This window comes from Ilyonectria robusta, assembly GCF_021365365.1.
Source record: "Ilyonectria robusta strain PMI_751 chromosome Unknown BGZ61scaffold_5, whole genome shotgun sequence".
Lineage (NCBI taxonomy): Eukaryota > Fungi > Ascomycota > Sordariomycetes > Hypocreales > Nectriaceae > Ilyonectria > Ilyonectria robusta.
Genome location: NW_025764439.1, coordinates 241529 through 267648, shown reverse-complemented (window position 1 = coordinate 267648; position 26120 = coordinate 241529). Strand labels below are relative to the sequence as shown.

At 54.3% G+C, this 26120-nt stretch overlaps 7 protein-coding genes across 7 annotated transcripts; 5 read left to right on the top strand and 2 right to left on the bottom strand.

Annotated features, from left to right (window-relative positions):
• Positions 1–1019: 1019 nt before the first annotated feature.
• On the top strand, positions 1020–2803 carry BGZ61DRAFT_384964 (uncharacterized protein). Its single transcript, XM_046242714.1, has 3 exons — positions 1020–1297; positions 1354–2416; positions 2489–2803. Exons 1-3 carry the CDS (start codon positions 1211–1213, stop codon positions 2755–2757), a joined length of 1419 nt encoding a protein of 472 aa, XP_046107276.1. The 5' UTR covers positions 1020–1210; the 3' UTR covers positions 2758–2803.
• Positions 2804–3859: 1056 nt separating this feature from the next.
• BGZ61DRAFT_446033 (uncharacterized protein) lies at positions 3860–4089 on the top strand. Its single transcript, XM_046245169.1, has one exon. The coding sequence runs from the start codon at positions 3918–3920 to the stop codon at positions 4077–4079; it is 162 nt and encodes a 53-aa protein (XP_046107275.1). The 5' UTR covers positions 3860–3917; the 3' UTR covers positions 4080–4089.
• A 7-nt stretch (positions 4090–4096) lies between these two features.
• On the top strand, positions 4097–6146 carry BGZ61DRAFT_384963 (RTA1 like protein-domain-containing protein). The gene is made up of 4 exons (XM_046242713.1): positions 4097–4816; positions 4907–4967; positions 5051–5464; positions 5536–6146. Exons 1-4 carry the CDS (start codon positions 4510–4512, stop codon positions 5705–5707), a joined length of 954 nt encoding a protein of 317 aa, XP_046107274.1. The 5' UTR covers positions 4097–4509; the 3' UTR covers positions 5708–6146.
• Positions 6147–14064: 7918 nt separating this feature from the next.
• On the top strand, positions 14065–18121 carry BGZ61DRAFT_178432 (uncharacterized protein). The gene is made up of 2 exons (XM_046237660.1): positions 14065–14132; positions 14338–18121. The coding sequence occupies exon 2, from the start codon at positions 14494–14496 to the stop codon at positions 18031–18033; it is 3540 nt and encodes a 1179-aa protein (XP_046107273.1). The 5' UTR covers positions 14065–14132; positions 14338–14493; the 3' UTR covers positions 18034–18121.
• Positions 18122–18674: 553 nt separating this feature from the next.
• On the bottom strand, positions 18675–20003 carry BGZ61DRAFT_529479 (uncharacterized protein; the record flags this gene model as incomplete). The annotated part of the gene is made up of 1 exon (XM_046253411.1): positions 18675–20003. One exon carries the CDS (start codon positions 20001–20003, stop codon positions 18675–18677), a length of 1329 nt encoding a protein of 442 aa, XP_046107272.1.
• A 685-nt stretch (positions 20004–20688) lies between these two features.
• On the bottom strand, positions 20689–21828 carry BGZ61DRAFT_317652 (uncharacterized protein; the record flags this gene model as incomplete). Its single annotated transcript, XM_046238892.1, has 1 exon — positions 20689–21828. A coding segment is annotated over one exon (1140 nt), but the record flags the coding sequence as incomplete, so codon positions are not given.
• A 3139-nt stretch (positions 21829–24967) lies between these two features.
• BGZ61DRAFT_529477 (uncharacterized protein) lies at positions 24968–25438 on the top strand (the record flags this gene model as incomplete). Its single annotated transcript, XM_046253410.1, has 1 exon — positions 24968–25438. One exon carries the CDS (start codon positions 24968–24970, stop codon positions 25436–25438), a length of 471 nt encoding a protein of 156 aa, XP_046107270.1.
• Between the last annotated feature and the right edge of the window lie 682 nt (positions 25439–26120).

The following is a 26120-nucleotide window of genomic DNA, read 5'->3' as shown; positions in this document are numbered from 1 at the left end:
CACTACCGGCATAAGATTTGCACTTCAGCACGTCAACTCGCACAGAACAATTTATTCTGGAGCAGGAAATTCCTGATCCAATACAAAACATCTGCTGGGGAGGCGACTCCCTTGATACCTGGGCTAAGAATACAGGGACGTGGCAAAAGCAAGGAAACTCGCGCCTCTCCCTACAAACCCCAACACTGAAATCGCTCACCAATTCAGACACTCGCTCGGTGCAAGCAGCCCGACAGCAACGCAAAGCGTCAAGACGACAGCGGTGACGACGACGAAGAGACTCCTCCTTCCCCCGCTCCGACACGATCGATTCATACGACTCCACCACGTTAGCGAGGGCGTGTTCGGCCAGAAGAAGCGCAAGATAGCGAGGGAGGCTGGCACCATAGCCAATGAAGCGGCACAATATATAAGATCGTCCGTTCTGTACTCCGAATCACCTACGAGGGGATTGGAGCGTTATCTGATCAAGGGCAGAAGCGAGATAGCAGATGCTCTTTCTCCGCCGTAGTTCCTCAAGAGCGGTTCTAGGATATGTATAGATGTTTCTAGATTGTATTCTGTTACTTTGATATTAGGCGTACAATTTTTTTTTTTCATGCAGAGCTGTTGTCTTGGCCAATATCCCACATCGTTACACCTTCTTACAACAACCCCTCGACATTGCGGAGGTCTCCATATTGCTGGCTTCGGCACTGTTGATAGCTACAGTCCGGCGAGTTTAGGTGGCGAGTTGGGAACAGAGAAGTATGAAGCGATAATTCAATCAGTTTGATCAAAGGCGACGATTTAAGGGGATCGTCTACTCATAGTCGTTGTTCAAGCCTTCCTTGGGCGCAGGCACTGTAAATAGCCGCTAAGCGTTCTCAGATGCGTCTCTATCGCGATGGAACTCCCCGCCAACAGAACCTGGAACTTGACAATAATCATCACCTGGACATTTTGCTCGATTTTCTCATGAGCTTGTTTCAAGGATGTCCAAGGTCCAATGAATGCAGCCGCTCGCCCACTGCGCCACCATAGGGGCTGTGTGTCTTGTCACAAAACGAGGCGACGAGGCGAACGAGGCTACGAGGCTACGAGGCGATGAGGCAAATACAGCCGCTTGACGCCCAACGCCCGCTTCATCATCCATCGGAACTTCCACCCAACATTCACTGCCCTCTGTGACGGACTACGATAGACTTCACTTGCAGCTCTCTGCCGAACGATGAACAATAGCTCGAGCTACCTCGTTGTCGTGGGCTTGTGCACGGAGCTTCACGATGTCGCCGATCCTGACGTGGCGGGATGGGGAGTGCGTGCCCATATCCCAGGGTATCTTTCGGATCTGATGAAGCTCACGTCATATAGGTCATCACAGCCTTTACTGCCGCGATCATCCTCAATATAACCGCCATCCTAGTAGGATACCTATTTGGAGGTCTGCCTCGAGATCGATACCACTCACTCGACCGCCAGTTCCTAGCTACGCTTGGCCTCCCATCTCTGTCGACGTCCTCCACCTGCATTGCCTTGAAAGACTTGTCTCAGACCAGCAGTCCAAGCAAAGGTCTTCCCAACAGCGAGTCACGCGATCGACCACCGTCGACATCCACCGCCGGAGAGTCTTCAGATACAACAAAGGAGCAGCCTGATGTCCAGCCCGCGGACTCGACGTCACCCACAGATATTATAACGAGAGAGCGGTGGTTTAGGGTCCTAAAACCCTTCGTGCTAGGAATGAGCGACCAACAACTGTTTACTGGCATGGCCCTCATGGCAGCGACCATGTTCATGATAGGAGGTTTGCAGGGCTTAAACGAAACCCTCTCAGTCTACTCCTTTCGGGTCGTCACCTCTCTAGCATACTTCTCCTGCATCATCCACCTCTGCTCCCTCACCGTCGTTCGGGACCACTTCGACGAGCACAGGCGGCTGGGGTACTTTCGAGCCGGCCTCATCGTCCTCTTCCTCGGTCTCCTCATCGTCTGCATGGTCATTTCTGAGTCCGTCACGTTTCGGTTCAACTCCAACGTCTCTGTCAAGTGTGCGCTACAGCACTTCCGCCTGGTCGATCCCCGGAGGCCCAACTACGTCAACGTATCCGACGAGATTATAATCACCTTCAACCTCGCCGTGCTCATCTGTATAATTCTTATTGGATACTACAGACGGCTAAGAGAACTCTTCGACAAGGACTCACGCTACATTGTCACTGGTGGAACGCCCAGCTCCTTGCTAGACGCCTTCCAGGCTAGTTTTCTCTCGGAAGCCGTTTGGATGCTATTCTATTTCGCCTTCGGGCTCGCCAATTTGTTCAAGTTTCTCATTGACGAGAACGCAAACAGTCTTAATATTAAGCCTAGTTTCGGTCAGCTTGTGCCCATCTTTCTGCTTGCCCAGCCTTTCTTGGCCGCTTTCGCAGCATTATCAGGTGAGTTAGTCCAGACATTAGCTGCCATTACCAGGCCCATACTATCGCAGACCCTCAGCTAATTTCGACCAGAATCGAGGCCAACTAATGGCTCTGCGAACCGGACATCAAACATCCCACTTAACTTGGAGCCCCAAGGAGAACGCAGCTGGCCCATGGTACTTGGTGTGTTTCTCTACATCTCGTCACTGTTGGTGTGGGCTTTGATGTTTGCCAATATCATACCCGGAGCGTTCATTCTCTCACTCGTCGCTTGTATATCAAAGGCTGGGTTTATAGTTTTCAGAGTCTATCGGAAACTTGCTGAAGGAGAAAAAAGGTCAAACGCAATGGGAAATTAGACTTAGCTAGGTAGAATAGAGAACATGTTTGGAGCTATCTCTGTAGGAGGGCTGATTAATTATGGGAGAGTTCCTTTGTTTCATGCAGTATTTGCGAACAACAGAGATACACAATTAGCACCCCGCCCAGTACCAGAAGCTTCAGTAGCTTATACAGTAAGACACTGTGCACTTAGCTCTACCTTAAGATTCAATCTTGCCGATGCCCTGATCTTGTCTAGATACAGTGGCGCTCGATGGGCCACTAGTGCGTATCCTTCTATGCTGTCAGCTAGGAGAGCAGTAGCCTCCTCTGCGCCTCCTTTGAGGGCTAGCACGGCGCCGTTGGATTTTTTCCGGGCTATGTCAGTAGCTAGCAAGCTGCGGAGAAATGAAAAGTGCTCAATGAAAAAAAAACAAGTCACGCCGCAAAAGCTGCTCCAATCTCTCCGCTACAGTGGCTTGTGGCTATGGTCGGCTCGGCGGCCCTCGGGCTAAGCAGCATGGCTAGGGAAAGCTTTGCATCGATGTGTGCCAGCTGGCTGATTCCAGTCTCGTTGAAATGCGTTCAGACGCGAGTTGATTGAAGCAAACTGGAGCATCTGCGAGTTCTGGATATGTTCTGGGTACTGATGGAGTCTACAAGTCTAACTTTTCATTTTGCAGAGCACGTTTAACAGGTGCAAGATTAGAACCCGGATCTGTGTATTTTCCATCAAGGTCAAATTTATGTAGACTCGAATTTAAATGGATTGGATCCGCGCGAACCCAGACTCGAATATCGGAACCGAAAACCACTCTCGCAGTTCAATTACCCTGTACTCAGTCTCATCTAGTGCTGGGTGTAGCACTAAATGTTTTTCTCTATTGTTCGCAAACACTGCATGGCTTTGATCCATCGGTGATATTAAGCAAAGATAAAATAAAATAAAATATAACTCCAAACCTTAAGACTGATGTTTAAGTCGACCCCATTGAAACCCCCGAATGGCGTCGCCAGCGACTCGGCGACAACCCTGGCCGTACGAGCAAACGGGCTATCCGACCGGTAATAGCCCCCGAGCATACGAATAAACGAGCGACCCGACAAACCCGAGAACTCCATACTGTACAGCTCCACCAACCACGATCTATCTACAGCCCAAACTCGACCATTTGGATCTCGACGAGGCTGAGCATCCATGTTCAATTTGACAAAAGTACGCGTCTACGTCCCACAACCGGCCGTCCGCGGACCGGGGCACGGGCTCCCGGGACGGACACGGAGCAAACGAACCAATACCACAGCTCCGGACCGGGAGCAGATCCCCTCAACTCGACCCCCGTTTCCCTTCTTCAAATAGCATCCTCGCCTGATTTTCCTCAGATCGCCCCTCCCTGCAGACGTCATCCCCCTTCAGCCCGGCGAGTACCCACAAGGTTGCATGTCCAATGCATCATAGCCTTTGAACCACACGCGTTAGACTCGTATTGTGCGTGCCATAGCCTGGCTTGACAGGGCTTCGAAGCATGGGGGTTGCCTGAGGGCCCAGAGATCTGGGAAATCTCGCTGGCCGTATAAATGGGGACGGGTACGCGCACCCATCTTGCTTGCTGCAGTCTCGCACATCACACAACGCACACCTGTCACCCGCGACGTGCCATCTCGTCACATCGTGAACCAACAGACGTCTCCCGAAGGACCTGAGCCCCTGCACCACCTACTCGAGAAGCACCCATACGCCACGGCCATCACATAGACAGAAAGGGAAGACGACAAACCCTACCGGCACAATGTCCACAGACTCCACACTACCAAACGGCCTCATCAGCTTCGGCCCCAACGCCAACTGCACACTGGAGCTCTGCCCGCTCGAGGCCAGTCTGCTACGATACCGACCCAATGTCCCCTCCACCATCGTCTTCATGGCTGTCTTCGGCTTGTCAACGCTCCTCCACACATGGCAGGGCGTGCGGACGAAGACTTGGGGATTCATGTTGAGCATGATCAGCGGGTGCCTCTTGGAGATTATTGGATATGTTGGCCGGATGATCATCTACGACAACCCGTTCGACTTTAATGGGTTTTTGATGCAAATCGGTACGTATTAGCTGCTTCGTGATACCTCTAGAGTTATGGAGGAGGGAAGGGAGAATTGACAGGAGAGATGGATAGCTAACACCTTCACAGTTTGCATCACCGTCGCCCCAGTCTTCTTCTGCTCCGCCATCTACGTCCTCCTTGCGCAAGTGTACGTTCACCTCTCCTAATTATACGATCCTACATCGCCGAAAACTGTCCTCCACAATTCCACTAACGCTCAACCCACCACAGCATCAACTTCATCGACCCCTCAATCTCCCGGATCAAGTCCCAATTCTTCTACTGGGTCTTCATCCCCGTCGACATCGTTTCCCTGATCCTGCAAGCTCTCGGCGGTGCTCTTTCTTGCGTCGGCACAGACCACCATGCCGTTGAAATCGGCGAGAATATTTCCCTCGCCGGCCTCATCTTCCAGGTCGTCACGCTCGTTGCCTTTGCCGCCCTGTTCGCAGACTACGTCTTCAGGGCGTCACGCTCGCCGAGCCGCGGTCGTCTCACCAAGGCAGTTAACATCTTCCTCGGCCTCCTCTTCGCCTCGACCCTCATTATCCTTGTTCGATGCGCGTACCGTATCGTCGAGCTTGGCCAAGGCTACTTCAGTGCAATTTTCCGCAACGAGGGCCTGTTCATTGGTCTTGAGTCAGTGTACGTGTGATCTCCCTAAATAGCCCCCATCTTGATGCGTTTCTTAGCTCTTCTGTACTGACACTCCTCAGGACCATGTGCATCGCCGTCCTTCTCTTGAATGCTGGCCACCCCGGCAAGGTCTTTAGCCGAAAGCAAACCTTGGAAGCCAAGGATAGCGAGTCTCCGTTTGAGTATCTCCCCAACGGTACTCACGAGGATATTTCAATGGACAACATGTCAGAACCTCAGATTAAGAAATAGGGTCTCTCTTGTGTTTTTGTTTTGGAAATCGGGTTCTTACGGGTTCAAGTCGGATCCTTGGGTGTTGGAAAGGAAAACCAGTCATAGCATATCTGATTCAGTCATGATGGAGGGATTGTTTAATGCTTCTCCATATGATCGAATCGATGTTTTGCAGCATCATTGGAAATTGGTACGGAGTCAGGGTAATTAGACTAGGGCTCTAACTCATGGGCTTAGAAACAGTACAGTACAGCCAAATAGATTCCAGTATTCTTATTCCAAGGATACCATCATGCCTTTCGTACCATCAAATGTTTCCCTTTAGGGTAGGTGCTGAGGAGTGTTGAAGATATTGGACCCACCATCTGAATTCCTGTCATCTACTTGCGTCATCTACTTGCTACGCAGGTCCTTGGTAAATCTTTGTTACCATTACGACTTGTTCGGCAAAGCTCATCAAGTCATTTATTGTTGTCCATGGAATTGCCAGCCAGGATTGTTTAATAATGAGAAATTTATTTACCGATGACCCGCTAGATCTAGCCGTTGTGGATATCCCATCGCACGTATCAAAGATCACGCCACTTGTTTCTGCGAAATGCCTGGGTAAAATGAATGGAGAGCTGCTCCCCATGCTTCTCCGCTATGGCGCCGTAGATGGAGTCGATAGCTGCAGCCGCATGGCAAGGGTTATCCACAGATTAATGAATGCAGAAATCAGTCATTAGCCAATATCATCCAAGGCGCGGAAGCCTTGAGGACAGGTACAAGGACAGATGTGCGATCAATGCAAGTGTTCGCCTGTGTCTTAGAATATCAGGTGATTTTGAGGACGGGATGCGCATTGTCCACGCAGATCTGGTGATGAGTCGACGATTCGCCTCACGGATCGACGTCTCCATTCCTGTCAACCGTCGATCGCGGTTGTATCCGTTATGGGGATGGGGATTGCCATGGATTGCCGAGTAGCTGAGTACCGCTGAAAACGTGGTCTGGACCCTGATCACGAATGAGCACATCAATAGTGGATTTTGTGAAGTCTGTGATATCGGCCTTTTGGACTCCCAATAAGATTACCCAGAGTGCACTGGATTGCAGATTTGAAGGACCACATGGCGCTGTTGCTCGGTTGGGTAAGACGTGACTGGGGAAGCGGTGGGGATATTGAGGGTCAGGTGAAGGAATGGTAACCGAAAGGACGGAACTTTCTAACCGACGATTCCATTGCCATGTGTAATCAAGAGCAAGAGCAAGATGGTCCCACCCTCACAAGATTCAATTGCTCTGTGATTCGGGAGAGCCGAGGCAAGACATCGCATGGCCATACTCAAATGTCCATTCCAATCAACACACCACAACACAACACCATAGAATATTGGAAAGGTGTAATCTCTCGACCCCGCGTCGCGTCGCGTCTTTTGGGCAGATTGTTTATTGATAGCAACTGTCTCGTGGACAACCCCGCGTTGGAAGTGAGATTTAACCGGGGCGGGTGGCTTTCTGTAGGGAAAAGTCAATACTAGTGAACAGACTGGGACTTGGCCCGAAAGATGCATAGTCGTGACGTCGTCCAGCAATCACCACCGAGATGGTGAGGTGGTGGGAGTCATGTGTTGGGACGGAGTAATGAATAATTATGGTCTAGATAGCTCCCGCAGTCCGGCTGCCTTGGTTCTCAAGCCGGAGACGGATCACGAGGCCAAGGAGGATGGTTGCTGGGCGGAGATTGGTCTCATGCAGGCCGATTAGTGCTTGCAGGGGAGGGGGGTGGGAGCCAGTGTGCCGGGTCGACGATCGCAATGGCAGTGAAAGGGCTGATGCTGCACTGATGCACTGATGCACTGATGCACTGATGGCATGAACAAGGCAGAGTGCTACTACGAGCTTGGTAGGTGTCGACCGTGGTGTTGGTAGAGAGGCTGCGAGAGTTGGCTAGTGTCGACGACGTGCCGCTTGGTGGACGAAGAGCTAGATGACGGGACGACCGAAAGATTATTGATTGCCCAGCCGGGATCAGTCTCAGTCATAGACAGCTTCAACGGTGTGGCTGGGAATGGAGTCACGAACGGAGTTGATGAAGATCAACGTGCCGTGGCAGTCCTTGGCAACAGAGAGATGAGCGGCACAATTATGCCAAGCAGCGCCGCAATTGGAGACGAACATTTTATGTCCTTTGATGAGGCTCAAATAGACGGATCAAAGCACCAGACGAAACAAGCCACGACCTGGCACCAGCGTTCCAGAATGACGACGGCTTACATAGCAGAAGCCTCTGGGGCCGTGGCGTGAACACGGCGCTGGGCACCGCCATATGTAAGATGATTTGCACCGTCACCACCGCAGAGTCGGGACCACAACGAGGCTTGGGCGAGGGTCCTGAGGTAATGTGGCCTGCGAGACTGGGGTAGACTGGAGATTGAGGTGCGAAGAAGCTGGCTGAACCATCCACTGTCGGTCTTTGTCAGGCAAGGCTCCGACAAGGCTCTGGAAAAGCGCTGACGTTGACAGGGGCGAGCGCCCATCATCATGTCGGCTGACGCGAGGCGATCCGTCAACACGGTTCCGGCGAGGTGGGTGAGAAACCGGGGGCATTTTCCAGCCCGACGAGAAGGCCGGATGGAATTTTACTGCGCCCGAAGGCCGAGCCAAAGCCAAAGCGGAGCATCGCGACATTACGTGGGAGTGAGGGCGAAGAATAAAAAGGGCACAAGAAGAAAATAAAGCTCCGCTGGGTGGATAGCGTGCTAATAGCCCACGACGCCACGGCGGCGGGCTGCTAGCCGAAAGAGGTGCCCCACGCATAGGGAGCTTGATTGAAGCTGTCAAGAACGATGCGACTTGGCGCCCGGCAAATGGGGACGTCGATAGAGTTGGAAATGGCGGTGGGCAGATGGGTTTTGGCGCGTGAGGAGGTCAAGATGGCGGACAATCGGGTGACGGACGGGCGACGGGCGGGTGAGAGATGGCCAAGTTTGGCGCTGGCAGATCCGATTTCGCGATGTCACCCACCGTGCTTCTTTCTTGCTTCTTTCCCCAGGCAGACCCGTCAAGCCAGACAGGGTCAGGTCAGGCTGCACCGCCGGGGGAAGGAAGGTGCTACCGACACACCCCTCCCCTCCTCCGAGCCGCCCTGTGCAGTTACAACGTAAATTGTACCTCAGGGGGCCGCTACTCCGCAAGAGGAAAGGCGCCAGGCACAGGCATTTGATTGGCCCTCGGAAGCCCCACCAGAGATGCCGCAGAGAGCGGGGCAGTCTAGCGACAGGGAGCGGGTGAGAACCAGGCCGTGCAAAAACGCCCCCAAGAGCCAGGGTCGGCCTTTGATTGCTCTGCAGCAAGTTGCTGAGTGTTGCTGAGTGTGCTGAGAGCTATAGAGCACAAGGTGTGACGGCGAGTGTGAGGCAGTGGCACATCTTGAATTGACGCCCAGTGGTGGCGGCCGTATTGTGGAAAACGAGATAGGCGCCATGCTGCTTCGTGCTTCCACGCACTCTTGTACGTACTACCCCTGAAAAAAGACCGAGCCTCTATTTTGGCCACTGCGAACGCGCGGCATGTACTGAGGCAGTGAAGCTTGAAGGGCTCAGAGAGGGTGGATTGGGCAATTTTTTCCCGGGCGTACAGTAGTGATATGGAGTGCATTCGCCAGTTGCGGGCTACATACGCGCCTAGCTCTAGTCGCTTGTCACTCTGGTCACAACTCCCCACAAGACACAGACCTTGTCCTGCTGAAGTTACATCCGGTGCAGCCCCTATCCCACCACTGGCGGCAGAGGAACGGTATAACAACGGTGGATAATGACGGCGGCGGTTGGATAGCGTTGTTGAATAGGGGACGATGCTACGCAATGTGGCTATATTGCTATGGAGACTTATCCAACGCCATCGTCTTTTCCGCTGCTGCCTTTGGATACAACTGAGCCACGCATGCGTAGTCACGTCATGCTGGGCAACTTGCGCGAGACGGTTGTCTTGGATGTGAGTCAACACAAAGCCAACAACCAACCAAGATCTTACGGTCTGTCTCTCATCGGTGTCTTTGACGCCCGTGTATGCACGGAGAGCGATCTTGACCATCGTGTGCCATACCGCCGGACCCTTTCATCCAGGGCTTTGTCCCAAAAGTGCAATGATCGGCTACCCTAAGAAAAACCTACGCCGTGGGTGCCGCAGCTTGTCGGCTGGACGTTTGACGACACGAAAAAAAAGCAACGAAAAGGCAAATTGATGAGTAGGTACCTATCATAGCACCTTGGCAAAGCGTCGATCTTATTAAGACAAGTGAGAGAGTGCATTGCATCGGAAGTGCATTTGCTTGCATTGGTGGGGGAATCTGATGCTCAAGTGCCTTTTGCCGCTGCCGTCCCGACAGAGCTGAAAAGCTGGAACACCAGAGACAGATGACAACATGCATATGGAAAAACAAAAGAGAGCTAAGTACTGGTAGACAATGCGATTCCGAACCTCACTCGTCCATGAGCCTCAGAGGCGGGGATGCGGACAGGGACCAGCACGGTTGGAAGCCGGGGCCCAATGCGTGGTGGCGAACCTCCAGAGACCTGCCAGTGGCGAGCGAGGGCGGGGAGCGTCAAGACATGCATCGGGTTTTGGATGGGATGCGGAGAACACAGGAGAGAGAGACTGGTTGGTCAACGATCGCCTTCTTGTGGTCGCGAGGGTAGCAAGCATAGAGGATGGGCAGGAAATGAGGGGGCGATGTAGGAATTCGTCGAAATAGGGGGCTCACGAGAGTAGATTGGACGGTTGATGAGGACTTTTGGTGGATGGACAGATGGGCAGATGTGTCGGCACGAGACTGCCACAAACAGCCGACAGGATGGGACGCTCGCGAACCTCGACGCCTCTCCCGGGATCGGGAGGTTGTCGTGAATGTGACGGCGTCTGCATGCGACGCCAGGCCGGTGCGGTACATAGATTACATTTTGATGACGCAGCGCCACCGGGAAATCATACATGCCTCTTTTCGAGACAACAACCCACCGCAACCCACCACGACCCCTGAGATAAGGTCCGGACGGATGCACCCGAGCGCCGTGTGCGAATACAACATACTCTCAGCCGAACCAAGGAGCGCGCAGGCACAGACAGGAACTGGCAGGCACACAAACGCGCAGGAGAATCGCACGCGCGCAAGATGGAACGATGAGGATTGCTGCTCGAATCTAGACTTCGAGACCCCCCTCGCGATCTCATCAAACCCTTCTCAGACAGAGGGCAGCTGAAATTCGTCTCATTCGAGGTTAGAGTTTTGCCCGTCACACACACTCCCCACGCGCAGAGGCCAACGCTAGGAAGAGCTTCCGTCGATGCGCTAGAGGGCGGATGGCATGGCCCAAAATGTGCCCAAACGTCGCCCTTGCAGTAGCCGTTCCAACGGCTGTCGCCCGCAAACTCAACGAGAGCCCGCAAGTGCGCAGGTAGGTTTCGGCCTGTTACCCACGTTCGCGATCTCAACCCGTCCGGATCCCAACCGTGCGCCCCTTTTGGCGATCTGATCTTTCCGTCCCCTCCGGGCCCTTTGTTCCCCACGAGGCGGCTGCCAAACGCCATGAGCCGAGCGGCATGATTGACAGGAGACGGAACGGGAGACTCAGACTGGACGGGAGGATGCGGGCTTGTTTGACCACCCGCGCAACATGTTGCTGTCAAAAAAGCAACGGTCCGTTGCAGCAACTGTCAAGGCGTGCTTCGTAGGCACGTCCCTCGTTCGTGTACACGGATTGGCCCCTTCGGTGGTTGTAGTCTCCGGTGCTTCGGATTCAGTCCGCGCTTCAGATCCGTCGCAGCAGCAGCAGCAGAGCAGAGCTGTCTGTGGTCGATTGCTCCCACGTATTGGTGGTGACGGAACAACTATTACCTGGACCTCCGAAGAAGCTTCTTTTTTCGTCAAAGCTCTTGCATTCCAAGCCCCGTCCTTGTCCATGATCTGCTTCCTGCTGCCTCGGTTCCGCGACTAGGTATTGGCTCCTTTCTGATTCGAGGGAGTGCTCATTACACTCGTGGTGCTTCTTCGAAGCGAGGCGCATCATATGGGGTAGTGAACACGCAATACCTGGAGAAGAAGACTCGCGGCGAGTGAGAAATGATCGTCCACGGCAATGTCTCGAATGGTTGAGACTTGCTGCTGTTCTGGGTGAGACTCGCATGGCTCAAAGCCGCACTTTGCCTACCGATCTCACCCTTGCCGCGACGGATTGACTGGCTGGATTGCGGGAAGGCGATGGATGGATGAGTGAGCGACGAGTGAGGTCATGATGATCCCGCGTCGCCCCTGAGAGGCTCTGGGGTTCCCCTGGACCTCATACGGCCTCGGACAGCCTCAGACGCGGGCGCGACACACGACTGCCTGCCCGCCTCTTCTCGTTGGGTCCCTTGCTGCCGTCTCGCCTTTTTGCTGAGGACCAGATCTAGGTCCATGGGTGGATGGAAGCCCGTCGACATGCCTCCGAGGATGTGCGGGCAGGCAAGGATCTATCCATGGCCTTGGGTTTGGATCGTCGCATGCAAGAGTTGCATAACAGTGCCGACGAGCGGAATTCCATCTGCCAGCTTGGGTGGTGGGTGGGGTGAGACTCCCGGCGCTGACGGCGGGCTCGCTGGGGCGATTTCGGAGGGCCCTGTAGGCGCAGCTTCGGGGGGCCCGGCGCCCTGGAGGATGCAGTAAACGCTCAGTGAAGCCGCCGGCGCACTCGCCGAGCGTGAGGGCGAGTTCTGCTGCCAGTGACATTCATTTGGAGCTCCATCCTCCCTTGCCGCACCATGACCGACCGGCGCGGGCCTCTGGTTGCTTCTCCCTCCAAGCGGCGCGGTACGTACCCGAGAGACGTGCAGATTAGCACAGAGCGTCGCGCCCCGCCGTCCCCGCAGCTAGCACGCCCGGCAGCTGCACAGTTCATCCCATCCCATCCGCTGGCTGTGGTTTTTTTTCCCTTGCCCACGACGGAAATCCCTGTCCGCCATGACCCATCGTGCCATCCGCAAATCACGGATGTCCGAGTGGTGGAAAAGGGCGGATTGGGGAGAGGGACAGCAACAGGAAGGTGGGATGGGATGGATGGGATGGCGTACCGGGCAATCAAACAGAATAACAAAGAGCAGCAGAGATGGAAAAAGTATGTCAGAATAGAATGGATGAACAAACCATCACCAATCGATACACATCACCGGTCTCACTGAGGAAATACCTGGCCAGCTGCTCTCCTCCCGCCAGCCCAAGGCAGTGTGCTCGGTACTGCTCAGTCCTCTGTACCCGCTACTTTACCCGAGGCAAGGCATACAGGGGAGTTCCAAGTATGGGCTACCTGACGGACAGCAGTTGGATTAGTGCGCGACAAGAGAAAAGGACGAGGAAACGCAGGGAAAACAGGGAGATACGTACCTAGGTAGGTACCGCCCGACCCCTGTACCGCCCTAGACCCCTGGCGGGCCATAGCGCCCTGTGCCCCTGGAGCCCACGCACACCCCCTGTCTCCCAAATTCTTAACCACCCCCCTCTACTCCGTACCTTGTCCTCCCTCCGTCGTCTGCCTCTTCCTACTGTAGCGCCTCTCCTAGTGGCCTTGTCAGTGCAATTCCCCCTTCATCGTCGTCGCCAATTTCTCATCCCGTCGAAACCCTGGACGGTTTGGTTGGTCTGGCCGGGGTCTGCGCTGTGGTCCCGTTCCATTCTTTCGCCTGTGTCTCTCCTCTTTTTCCTCATTGTAACCAGTCAGCAGCCTCTCGAGTCTCCGTCTGCGTCTCCAGTCTCCTCCGTCTCCAGTCTCCAAGGGCTTGCTTGATTCATTCACACTCTCTCGTTTCTCTTCCTTTCTCCTCGTGAAGTCACTTGTGTCCTCCTCAAACCCAGACACTCAGTCGCCGACCGAAAAAAGCCGTCACTGCCGGTCAGATCAAAGCATCGCGCGGGACCCTTTGTCACTGTTTCCCCGTTTCCCCGTCTCTCGTTACTTCACCTTCACCTGACCCTCACCTCACCTCACTCTCCTTTCTCTCCCTTCCGATCCGAGCAAACAACGCCGCCCCTCGACCTTGCTTTGTTCGTTGCCCCCCGATTCTGAGACACGCTTCTCGTCCGCCAAACTCGACTGCAACTGTTCCCAGTTTGGGTTTTCGCTCCGACCCGTTACCATCGCCCACCTTGCGTTCGTGCCTCCTGCATCCTCTCCTGCAGCTCCCCGTCTCCGGCCCGCAGCGAACTAGAGCATCGACCGCGCGTGCAACACGAACCTCCTCCAAGACGACCCTTATCTACCTCCGCTCGTCCCCTCGAGTACAAGCCTTCCCGTCAAGAGTGTTCTGCGTTACAGCTTGCCTTGTCCTCGACTCCCGCAAACGAGTGCACAGCCTTCATGCCGACTTGAGCATCACGGGTCCACGTCCCATAGCGGAATCCATCTGAAGTCAGGTCAAGCAACACCTCCAGGTATGACACCCGCCCCTACCTCAGCAGGAAATGGAAGTATGGTGGCAGATGGGCTGTGAGCACTACCCGCCGTGTTTATCTACTTTTAGATTCGCAGGACGGGTCATGCAAGCCTGAGTGGCCCTTGAAAGAGGGCCCTATGGCGCTTGACCAACATCTGGTGATGTGGGGAGTTGCTGATATGATTAATGACTGACTTGAACAGTGTTGTAGTCCGACCACACGACACCGTCCTCAAACCAAGCATCGATCCACTCGGTAATCTGGGATGAAGTAACAAACGAAGTGAAATATCCGAAATCGACCACCTCCAACCGCACGAGGCATCCAACTGCCAAATCCCAGAAATCAAACCGTCACAATGAACCGCTTCAGAGGCAGAAAGAAGACCGCCAAGGATGACTTGCCAGCCCCTCCCCGACCATCGGTCGAGTCCGAGTCATCCAGCCCATTCAAGATGTTTGGAAAGAACAAAAAGTCCCAGGAAGAGGAACCCAAGCCAGAACTCGACCTCGCTGCCGCCCTTCCTCCCAGCGATGATTTCAGAACCAGTCTTCTCATGACCGGCCTGTCGGCACGGTTCTCCATGCTGCGTGAGCAAGATGACCCTAACACTAAGGTTGGAAAGGCCAGTGACGACAGCGTGCTCTACCCCAACAGACAATCGAGACTGATGGACTTTGGATTTCCTGGTGGCCTCAGTGACATTGCTGAAGTCGAATCAATTCGGGCACCCTTTGCTCGGACCAGCTCCTACCAGTCAGATGATGCTGCCTCAACATCAGGCGGCAGCATGATGACCCGTGGCAAACCAATTGAAGGAAACAATCTCTTCGGTGGACGACAGAAGATTTACAAGATTGCTGCCAATGGCGGAAAGAGCGGCGCTACGGCCGGCCGAGCACTCTATGACGACGATGTTTCCCAATCTGCTTTCCAGAAGTGGCGACAAGCAGAGAGGGAGAGGCAATCCTCAGAAGAGCCTCGCCCAAGCGATTCCCCAGAACCAGAGCCTGCGCGACCAGAGTCACCTCCCCAGTCCGAGTACAACCGACGACGGGAGACTAGCTCAACAACATCATCCGTTCCCTCGGCGGCGCGCAATTCCACAGCTGCCACCTCCACCACTTCCTCACAGCCCGCTCCGTCTGTAAAGGACTGGCAATCCGCTACAGCTGCGGCGAACCCGACCCCACCAATGGAGCGCAGTGTTACCCGGACACGAAGACTCTATGAGCAGAGTCTGAACCAGGACCTCCATAACCAACAAACATCATCCGTCTCCAGAATCGACACCCTCTCGAGACAGCGAAACTTTGGCAACAGAACGCCAGACCTCACCCCAACCGTCCCTTCGCCAGCGAGCGCAACCTTTAGTGATCGATTTGCCAATAGTCGGTCGCTCCTCAACAAAGCCAGTGCGCCGAATCTACGATCTTTCAGCCCCCCGACCACTGTCTCCTCCCCCATGGATCCGCAAAACAAGTTCGAAGAGCGAACTTCCTTTGGTGCTACTCCCCCTCTTAGCCCGCCTATTAGTGAGACTGGAGAGCCCCAATCCCTCTCGTTCCAGTTCGCGGAGAGGAACAAGCCCGCAGTGGCGAGTGGGCCTAACAAGCCATCACTGTATGACGAATCAAGGTATGCCCAACGCCAAATTCAACTCCAGCATGGTCGCGAGACCCCCACCAATCTCTTCCGACCTGAGTCGAGCGCCTCTATTCCCACAACCAGGTCACGATCGCCCTCAACTCACCGGGGGCCTTTTGAAAAGCATGACTCCACCTCGTTCAAGACCAAGCCTGTAGCCAAGGAGGAACCTCAGACCTCGACTTTTTTTGATGACGACGAAGATGAGCTACCAATCGAAGTTAACTATACTCGCCCAGAAGTGCTGGCACCGCAAGTTACTGTCGAGCGCCCTGCCGACCATGAGCACCCTGCTTTCAGATCATCAGCAGCCCCTACGCCCTTGATACTCGAGAGCAAGCGCGGCGACAAGAGCGAGTCTCCCGAGGACTCACCAACGTTGGGGCCGACATCAGGAGGTTTGAGTGGAATGGTGCGTGCGCATTTGCGACATGACAGTGGTGCGTCTTCCATCTACGACAATGGACAAAGTGACGAGGACCTGGCTTCGCGGTTCCCCCCGGAGCGCAGTGAAGTGCGGAGTTACGATTCTATGGCATCGAAGTCAAACCCTTGGGACTCCATCGAGAGAGGTGTGGAAATGTCGATGGATAGTGATTTGCCCAGCCCGACGGTATCTAAGTCGTCGATGGACCATCAGCAGCGTCGCCGTGAAGTTCCATCTTCTGCCCACGATTCGAAGATCGACTTGGACGGGGACAAAGACAAAGACACGGATGACTTCGCCAGGCATCTTGCGGATGGCGCACGACGGGTTCGGGAGAGGCTAACATCCTACGTCGAGTCTGATAGTGGTAGCGTGGTGCCAACTCCTCCACCAGTTTCAGAACTCCCTCCTCCGCCTCGTCCGAACGCACTGGGAATTCTCAAGGCCAAGTCCAGCCGAGGCTCTTTGGTTGATAGGACCCGGGGTGAGCGCGAGAACCTTGGGCAAATGAAGGCCAAGAAGTTGCTTGGCCTTGGTGGTCCTTCGCCAGCCCCCGGTTCTGCACCCCGGCCGGGCTCGTATGAAGCCGCCGAGGAACAACAGAAGCAGGAGCAGTACCAGCCACAGTCAGACGACACGTACGAAGACGAAGGCCGCTCCTCAATCGACAAGGAGAATGTCCACGCAGGTCTCAAGGCCTTCCGACAGGCCCGTCGAGAACTCCAGAGGATGAAGGAGCAGGAGGTCCAGGCACGGTACCAGGGGCCGCCACAAGGTGCACCGCAGCAGGGTGCACAGCAAGCACCTCAACAGGCGCCGCCGCACGCGCTTCAGAACCCCCCTCAAACTCGAGATCGCGCCCCGAGCATGCGAGGACCTGGCTCTCGCCAACAGTCCCAAGAGCGAAGACCCCCACCTGTTACCTACAACCGAATGCCGAGTGAGGAATCGCGGAATGGTGGTGGCTCTCGATCTGGGTCTCGTGCCCCATCCGAGCGAGATAGAAGTGGCTCCGAAACTAGCAATGGTGGACGATCTGGCAGTCGGCCAGCACGACTCCGAAACGGCTCGGTCCCACGCGAGGACTACCACGGACCGATGGGTTCACCTTCTGGACCAAATGGAATGCCCCGACAAGGCCAGATGATGAGGGGGCCTCAACTGCCTAGCAACCCGTCTCCTTCGCGCTTCAACCGGTTCGGTGAACCGTCACCAAACTTGAACATCAAACCCCCCTATGGTTACGACCACGGCCAGCCGTCGCCAATTTCCCCGATGCAGGGAGGCCAGTCTCCTTACGGCCCCGGCCCGAACTCTCAACGGCCCTACGGCGCACAACCGGGGAAGATGGACCAGGAACCATCAGCAAGGCGTATGATGCGACCCAGGGATACCTCGGACCCCCCGATGGTTTCACCAGCTGCACAGGACCCAATGGGCAAGCGAGACGGACACCGCGGTGCGCCAACACACCAGAACGGCAATGTGGTGGCACCGCCTCTGCCTCCCATCAACCCGCGACGGAAGACCAACATTATGGCAGACTACGTACGCAGGCCTGATGATGGGATCCCAATGAATGGGAGCCGCATGCCCATGAGCCCCGTTAGCGGAGATGAAGGACGCGGCACCCATGGAGCGTTTGCGCCTAGTGACGACGAGGGTCCTGCAACTTATCGATCAAGGCTTCGAAAGGCTGCCAGCGAGGCCAACGGAATGAACTCTCGGGCACGATCTCTTCGCAACAGTCCCCCGCACCCAATGGCTCCTCCACCTCTGCCATCAAGCATGACTGGGAACGGGCTGCCAGGGGGCATGATTTAATTCTTTCTTGATAACCGCCATTTTTTTCTTGGCCTAATTTCCACAACTTCTACATGAGCTACATGACGACGATACCATTCGACCCTCGCAGTCTTTTAATTGCGTCACTCCCAATTCGACACCGCACCGAATGCGAAACGAGAAGTCGATCCGTCCTGTACATTCTGGGGGGTGATTACTTCCATTCCTTGTCATTTTCCTTTGGAGGGCTTTCTTGGTTGTGCTTTTTGTCTTTTTTTTGGTGGTATATGGCAGTTTGGAACCTGGTATCTGGCGTACACAACCGGCCGACGAAGGCGATCGAGCAGGACTTTGATTCACAGTACTGGCGTCGGCTGATAGTGAAGGACGTACCTATTTTGGAAGAATGAACAGGCATTTGCACATTGCGGTGGAACGGAAGAGGTGTTGGGCTTTGAGGGTAAAAGGATTGGGAGCGGGCCAGTCGGCGCCATGAGGATACCACTTCAAGTCTTATTATTTTGCCAAGATTTGAGTAAAGAAAATATATTTTGAAAGGTTCAAGCAAATGCGCGACTTGACTAATTGCAAAGCTTAACTGAGACTGGCACTACCAGTAGGTAGACTTGAGTCTTGCGGGTCTAACTTCAAAGACCATAACCCGTTATTCCCTCATGGCCCTAGGTTTTGGGAGCATTTGGCAACTGGTCAATGGCAGAGCATAGCTTCGCTAAGTGCCCCGGCATCCACAGCTCATAGATGTTCTTGATGATTCGATACGCGGTCCACCTATCTTTTCCTCCGCGTGCCGTGATGTAAGCGCGGTAGATTGGGTGACGGTAATACTTTACCTTATCCCCGTTAAATACTGGATAGTGACCGTAAATATCCACCATCTCGCCGTTATGTGAGACAGAGAATGCGAGGATCTCTCGGTCGACCTTGTTTCCGCGCTTTACTGCACAAAAGAGCTTAGTAACAGCCCGTATGGCAAGGGTCATGCTGTAGGCATTCCGGCGGTCCGCGATATACAGGCCCCCTGTGCTACTTGTAGTCTCGCACGTAAGAAACGGAAAGTGCATCTCGTATGTACCAAGAAAGAAAGACATATCATCATCCATTGGCTCACCAAGAAAAGGTGACAGCTTGTCCAGTTGGGCGTCGGTAAATGCCGTATAGCTGAATCCTACAGAGTAGTCAGGTTGTGGATGAACATCAAGCAGTGGGATCGAGCCGTTCCAGCCCTCGTTAACGCCCTCAATAAGGTCCTTGAGGCTTTTATTACGAAGAGCAAGTGTTTCTGCTGAAGGAACGATAAGGCGAGAAATATCCTGAATAATCCTAGTCTCGCTCTTGTCTATCAAGTTGAGACAAGCTTGCTCGAAGATACCATCGTCGAAGATGGTATCCCTAGGGAATTGCTGCTCCCCAGCTAGAAGGTCCTCAACAAGCCGTTTGCTCGCGTCCGCGATGCCCTGCTTGGACTCTCGCATGTACGTGCCCTGCCTGGCCTCCATATATGTCTTGTGCGCCGGGTGCTTGTACGGTGCATTCCTGGCCTCGCGCGGCCCCTGGTTGCTGTGCGTTGTGGAGGCGGAATAGTTGGAGTTTTTGATCAATTTAGACGGCGCGGGTTTGTTCCATGCGTTTATGGGCTCGAGACACTTCATGTCGAGATGGGCCACCGAGGATCGTTTCGGCCATGTGCCGTGCTCAATCCAGAAGGCGACGGGGTCAGTGGTGACAGGGTCAGTAGTGACGGGGTCAGTAGGGACAGATGTGCGCGGTCGCTTCTGGGGTGGTTGGTCTAGAGTATCGTCGAGCAAGTCGGCGGCACAGCGTGCCCTGGTGCGGACCATGACGACGAGCGCGTTGGTGGGCGTTCGAGGCGGTTGATTGGAGATGTTGTGATATGTGATGCAGAATGATGCGGAACCGAGGGTCGGAGGGAAGTGATGCTGGCTCAACTGCGAGTTTCGTTGTTCGCGTAAACCATTCCAGATCTCCATTGTAGTCTATGGCTCCTCCTTATAATCCTTCTGTCGGACGGCTAGCTAACCAACCCAGGATTCCACTCCCCCCCGTGCGTGGGCTGTTCTCATCTCCAAAGTCACAAAGGATGTCGAATTTTAACACAAAGATACTATGAAAGCAATCATCGACGACAAAGAACCGCCGCGGGGAAGTGATGGAGGCCCTGATACGAGGCCCCGTACACCAGCCATTTGCTAGTCTTTCAGCCCTTTGTAGCACGGCGAGCTCCCGTGGGGGGGCAGCCATGAAAGCCGCCAAAGAGCCGTAGAGACATCACCACGGAATTTAGTTGACTTGTTCGAACTTTCAAGATAAAACAAAATTTTTAAAGGACTAATTCTTAGTATTTATCCCTTGGAATCAGATTTATTTATTTATGTATTCCGTCCAATTCAATAAAATAGAAAGCGTTTATTACTCTCGGTGAGGGACCTCAATGTGTGGCGCATGCTACAGTTACTGAGTGCCGCGCTTGAATTTGGAGTTTATTCGACCCGATCTGCCTAAATTCAATTCAAATTTTCCGCCTTATTCCAACCTTTGGCTGCGTTGCTATCCCGTGTCATGTTCCACCACTGTGTTGCGTTGATCCATCTTGGAGCTTTTGACTGTCGATATGCATCAAGCTTCTGCTTCTGCATTGGAGTGCCCCCAATCGAGCGGCATCTGGTCAATGGCAGAGCATATCCTGTTCAAGTGTTCCGGCATCCATATCTTGTAGAGGTTCTTGATGAAGCGATAAGCCGTCCATTTCTCTATTCCATCGTCAAGAACAAAGGCTCGGATCAGGCGACGGTAATACCGAGCATCCTCCCCATCGATCACTGGATAGTGACCGTAAATCCGCACTGAGCTATTGTCATGAGAGACAGAAAACGCAAGAATCTCCCGGTGGACCTCATTCTCACGCTCCACACAACGAAAGAGCTCAGTAACCGCCCGTACAGCAAGGGACATACTATGTGCGTTTTGGCGGTCTGAAATATCCATATTTACAGCTCCACACTTCGTCTCGCACGCAAGAAACGGAAAATACATGTTGAAGGTGCCAAGGAAATAAGATAAATGGGTGCTCCTCGTGAAGTCGCCAATAAATGGCGCTAGCTTCTTCAGTTGGTCGTCGGTAAATATCTCACGATCGAATCCCACAGAATAGCTAGGTTGGGGTTGAGAACCAAGGAGGGGGATTGAGTTATTCCAGCTCTCATTGACGCTCTCGATGAGACATCCGAGCTTCTCGTCATGGAGGGCAAGTGTTTCCGCCGAAGGAACGATAAGGCGAGAAATATCTTGAACGACCCTAGCCTTATTCTTGCCTCGCAAATTGTGAATAGTACGCTCGAAGATGCTTTCATTGAAGATGGTGTCCCTGGGAACGTGCTGTTCGCTAGAGAGGAGGCGTTCAACAAGACGTCCGCTGGTATCCGCGATGCCCTGGTTGGAATCCCCCATGTGCGTGCCCATGGTCTGAAGAAGCAATTCGTACCCCGCGTCCGCCTCTGGCAGCCTCAGATCGCTGGGCGATGCTGACACGCCAGAGTCGGATTGTTTGTGGGAGATGGTGGACGCGGTTCTCAACCGCGCAAGTAGATAAGCCTGGGGCTGCATGGAGAGATATGTCGTCAGAGATGGGTTCGGCCACGTCCCGTTCTCGGCCCAATACGCAACAGGGTCATTGGCGTCGGTAGGATTGGCGGGGGATGTGCGCGGTCGCTTCTGGGGTTGGTCTGGGGTGTCGTCGAGCACGTATTCGATTGCCCGTTTCTGGCCGTCGGGTTGAGGAGGCGCTGGGGGAATCTGCGAGAGCTCGTGTGCGGGTTCGTCTGAAGAGCGATGTGCTTCAGTCGAGTCGACGAGGCTGCTGAGGCCAGGATCTGAAAAGTGTGGTGTAGTGCGGTCCATGGCGATGAGCGTGCTTGCGGTTGGAGAGGGGATCGAGGCTCTACCGGCCGGGGATGTGTGATATTTTGACGTGTGATATTTAATGCAAAGCCGGAGGACCGCCGCACAGAAGTGACGACGCCCCACCACGACGGCCTTGAGCGGAGCCCTTCCGGGTCTCCACAGCGGTCGTTTGTCCCCTCTTTCGGCGCTTTGTAGTCCGGCCAGCTCCGGGGCTAGGAATGAAAGTTACCAGGGCGTCGTGGAAACATCACCATTGACTCTTTCGGAGCGTCAAGGAGTGCGTTATTGAGGGGGCATCATCTTTGTTCGTAGTCGACTATGGCTTGCGCAATTGCCCCAACATCTTTGTATAACAAACAATGCCGACTCCCTTCCAAACAAACCCAAAACTCCACTCGCACCCTCCCTTGGACGCCCGCCTAGTCTTGCACAATGACCTGAATACCATGCTCCGACCTACTCCAGCCTGCTCCAACCTACCCCAACCTGATTCACCCTGACCCAGCCCCCTCCAACCCGCTCTGCCCGCCCATGACCCATCGAAGCCTTTGTAGTGATTCCCCAAACATGCAGTCCGTGGCCCGGTACGTACTCATAGCACTTGCTCTGAAGGTGTATCCACTCGAGATCGATCAGTCGTGCAAAATTCGTGTCGTCGCGCAAACCGTTTCTTTGATGAACGTCGGTGAGTTGGAGGGGGGAGCAGCTTGCCGTCGACTCGATAAAATTCACAGTTGCGTGGTTGCTCGGAGGAGTGTCATATTGTTGCTTGTTGTCGGGCGTCATACGGTTCTATACCCCGTGGCGGTAATGAACGGGCAGTTGCTGTGGAATGGGGGGGTGCCGGAGGTAGTTGTAGTCGAACGTAAGCGTATAGGTGGTGGTTTTCGTGCAACGTAGGCGTGGAACGGAGGCGTTTTCGAGGCAAAGCAATCCTTACTCTAATCCGCTTGGAGTGGTCGAGTAATGGGTGACCCTCCGCCATTCTGGGAATCAATATGGAGGTCCTTGAAGCCGGGCGTCCAGTGTAATGATGTCGTCGAGCCAGGTTGAATCGGAAGGATCTGATACGAGTTCGCGGAGGAAGAGCCGGCAAGGAATGCCTACCATCTGACTATGTCGTCGAACTAGGTTGAATCGGAAAGAGCTGATTCGATTTCGCGGAAGAAGAGCCAGCGAGGAATGCTTGGCGCGTAATCTTGGCGTGTAATGCCTACCTTGTATTGCCTACCTTGTAATACTTACCGTGTAATGCCTACCTTGTATTGACTACCTTGTATTACCTACCGTGTCCTGAGGAGGTCGTGCCCGTCATCTGGGTTGCTTGTTGAGCGTCGTAGGTCATGGAGACCAGTTTGCCGGTCCCAGGACCAATGTATCCAGGAAACACGTAGGGTGCTAACAGCCGATCCGGACGTAATTACTGTGGTTGTAGTTCGGGAGGCGAGTTTAAGGAAGAATCAATCCATCTAGCCAGATCCTTGGATGCCGGAGAAGCACGGTCTCTCGTCGACGTGGGTGAAATAGATCAAAAACCAACACTGTTGGGATCAGCGCGACACAAGACGAACCTGACATACTAGAGAGCGTGAAATTGACCCGCTAGCTACGAAAGCAAATACGTAAAAGGAATAGAGTCTTCTTGGTGCAGTGCTCGTCTATGGATGAAGCCCCTTCGGGGCTGGCGTTCTCGTCAATCCCGCCGGGATATCGGCGTTCCGGGAGCTCGTGAGGCATTGGACACGGAAATCCGGGAGTCTGGTCAAGTCGTCGGGAATAAATGCAATTCGAGCGCGGAGATGAAGGTCGGCTTGGATCCATGGTTCGGGATAAAGGACATTGGCGGAATCATCGCGTCGCAGGTCAAAATGGCAGTCTAGCCAAGGCGTAACAAACTGGTCCTGATCCAGAGCGGATGACTTGAGCTCCGATTTTCGTGTGAATGCCGTGTGGGAAGAAAGAAATCGCCATTTATTTCACCAAGATGTTGCTGAGCATGGCATCGTGGGAGGTGAAACCGGGAAGACAGAGGGGGGATTGGGGTTGGGCCGCAGCGACTGCATCGACTGCATTGATGTCCGTCTTGTGTAATCTTCAACAAGGATGGCCACCACCTCTCTCATAGGAGTTGAATGGGCTGCCTTGGGCTCCGACACTGTAAGAGTCAACGGGCAGATTGTGCATCTCCGGGCGTCACATCTGACCACACGTGCCCTATTGGTGAAATGTCGCTCGGCCTCGTACGACCAGCTACGAAACCGTTGGTGATTACGACGCCTTTGTTCGATGCAACAGGGCGAGATGTGCGAGGTTGGGCCGCATTCCAGTGCTTGTGTGTGGTGATGTTGGGCATGCATGTGAGGCCATTTTACAATGTGCTGCCAATCCCTCGATCTGGGCGGAGGGGCCGGCAGCCTTGACCGGTAAAGCGGAGTGAGGCATCACTCACGTCTCTCGTATGGCATCAATTTGGAGCCCAACAGGCTGTGAGGCCTTCTACGGATGGAATCCTCAGGGCCGAAGCATGGGCCTCTCGGGAATCCATCACGCCGAGTCAACCATTCATCGTCAACAGTGAGCCCGACCGCCGATGGAATCCGCGAGACCACACGCCATGCATGCATGTTTTCGGACGGGTTCGACTCCTAGCAAATTAGGTGTAGACTAACGGGCAGATTGCTCGGATGGTCTTGATTTCCGAGACAAGAAAATAAGCAAACAAGTCAGCTGTGAGGCCTTCCGCCGATGGAATCCGAGACCAAAACGCCATACATGCAGGGTTGTCAGCTGGGCTCGACTCGGGGTCAACTCGCAGCAAACCAGCTGCGGCCAAACTTGCACATTGCCTGGATGCCTTCAAGCCCGGTCGGCGCTCAACTTTGAGGCCGGGAATTGACAGGATCCGGATGGCTGGCTGTGTTCCCCGAGAAGCAATCATGCATAGCGGATGGCCTCAACTCGGAGTGAATCAGCCACTGATCAACGTACACGTCTCTCGGGGGCCTCAACTCGGCGGCTTTCGTCGCCGACATGCATGCATGTCTTTCACAGGTATCACAATCAATGTGCCGTCGGCCACCTGCTCTTTGAGGCCTTCCGTGGCAGGCCTTCCGTGGGCACAACCCGTAACCAACGAATCGTGCATGTCTTCGGGTGTCCTCAACTCGGACACATTGGACGCGACGTGGACGCTTGCTATTCGACCGACGGGGCTTGGCAGCTTACCTTGAGGGAATCCAGGGCGGACGAATTTCCCTCCGATGGGAACGGGGAGGCGGAAGCTCTCCCCATCGAGGAAGCCGGCTCTGCAGCTTATCCCGAAAGGTGCACCTTGATGCATACTGACCGTTCAGGAAACCCGTACGGCCGGACGGATATCTGGCGAAGAGGAATTAAGGATTTCCCAATTAAGCTATCCGAGCTATGTGAATGCAAGGATGCGATTGAGGACCTCAGCATTGAGGCCTCCTTAATACAACCCCGCGGAGACGGCTGGATATCCTAATGGCTGGAGGAATCGCCATGTTGCATGCATATGCCCTCGCTCAATTCCGTCAGTCCGGTGGGCTCGGCTTTCGGCCGCGGAGCCTGCGGGACGGGCCGATCTCTGGCAGTTGGGTAGCGTCAACTCAGTCCACTCGGACGAATTCGAGGCCCGCCATCAATGAATCCGCGGAGTCGGCCGAATTACCCGCAATTAGGACGTAACTATTGGCTTTGCCAACCTTGATTACTTCACGGAGGTTGCCATGTACGTTGAGGCCTACCATCGATGCAACCCGCGGAACCAGGCAAGTCTTACCCGGAAGTAACCTCATCTAATGAGTCTCAACACCTGTCGATGCTCGCGGAGTCGGGTCCTTCTCCGGCAGTTGCAGAATTGCCTCTCAACCAACGATATTTGAGGCCTGCCGTCGATGCATGGCGGGGAACCGAGCATGTCTTACCCGGAAGTAACGGTATCTCGATATCCGTTGATGCTCGCGGGGTCGGATGCTTCTCCGGCAGATAGGATAGTTGTATGATTGCCGCTCAGCCAACGATATTTGAGGCCTGCTGTTGATGCATGTCGGGGAACCGGGCAGGTCTCGGCCGGAAGCAACGTCATGTAACTCGGTCTCAACGGCTATTGATACTGGCGGAGCCGGGTCCTTCTCCGGCAGATAGGATAGTGTTACCCAATTGCC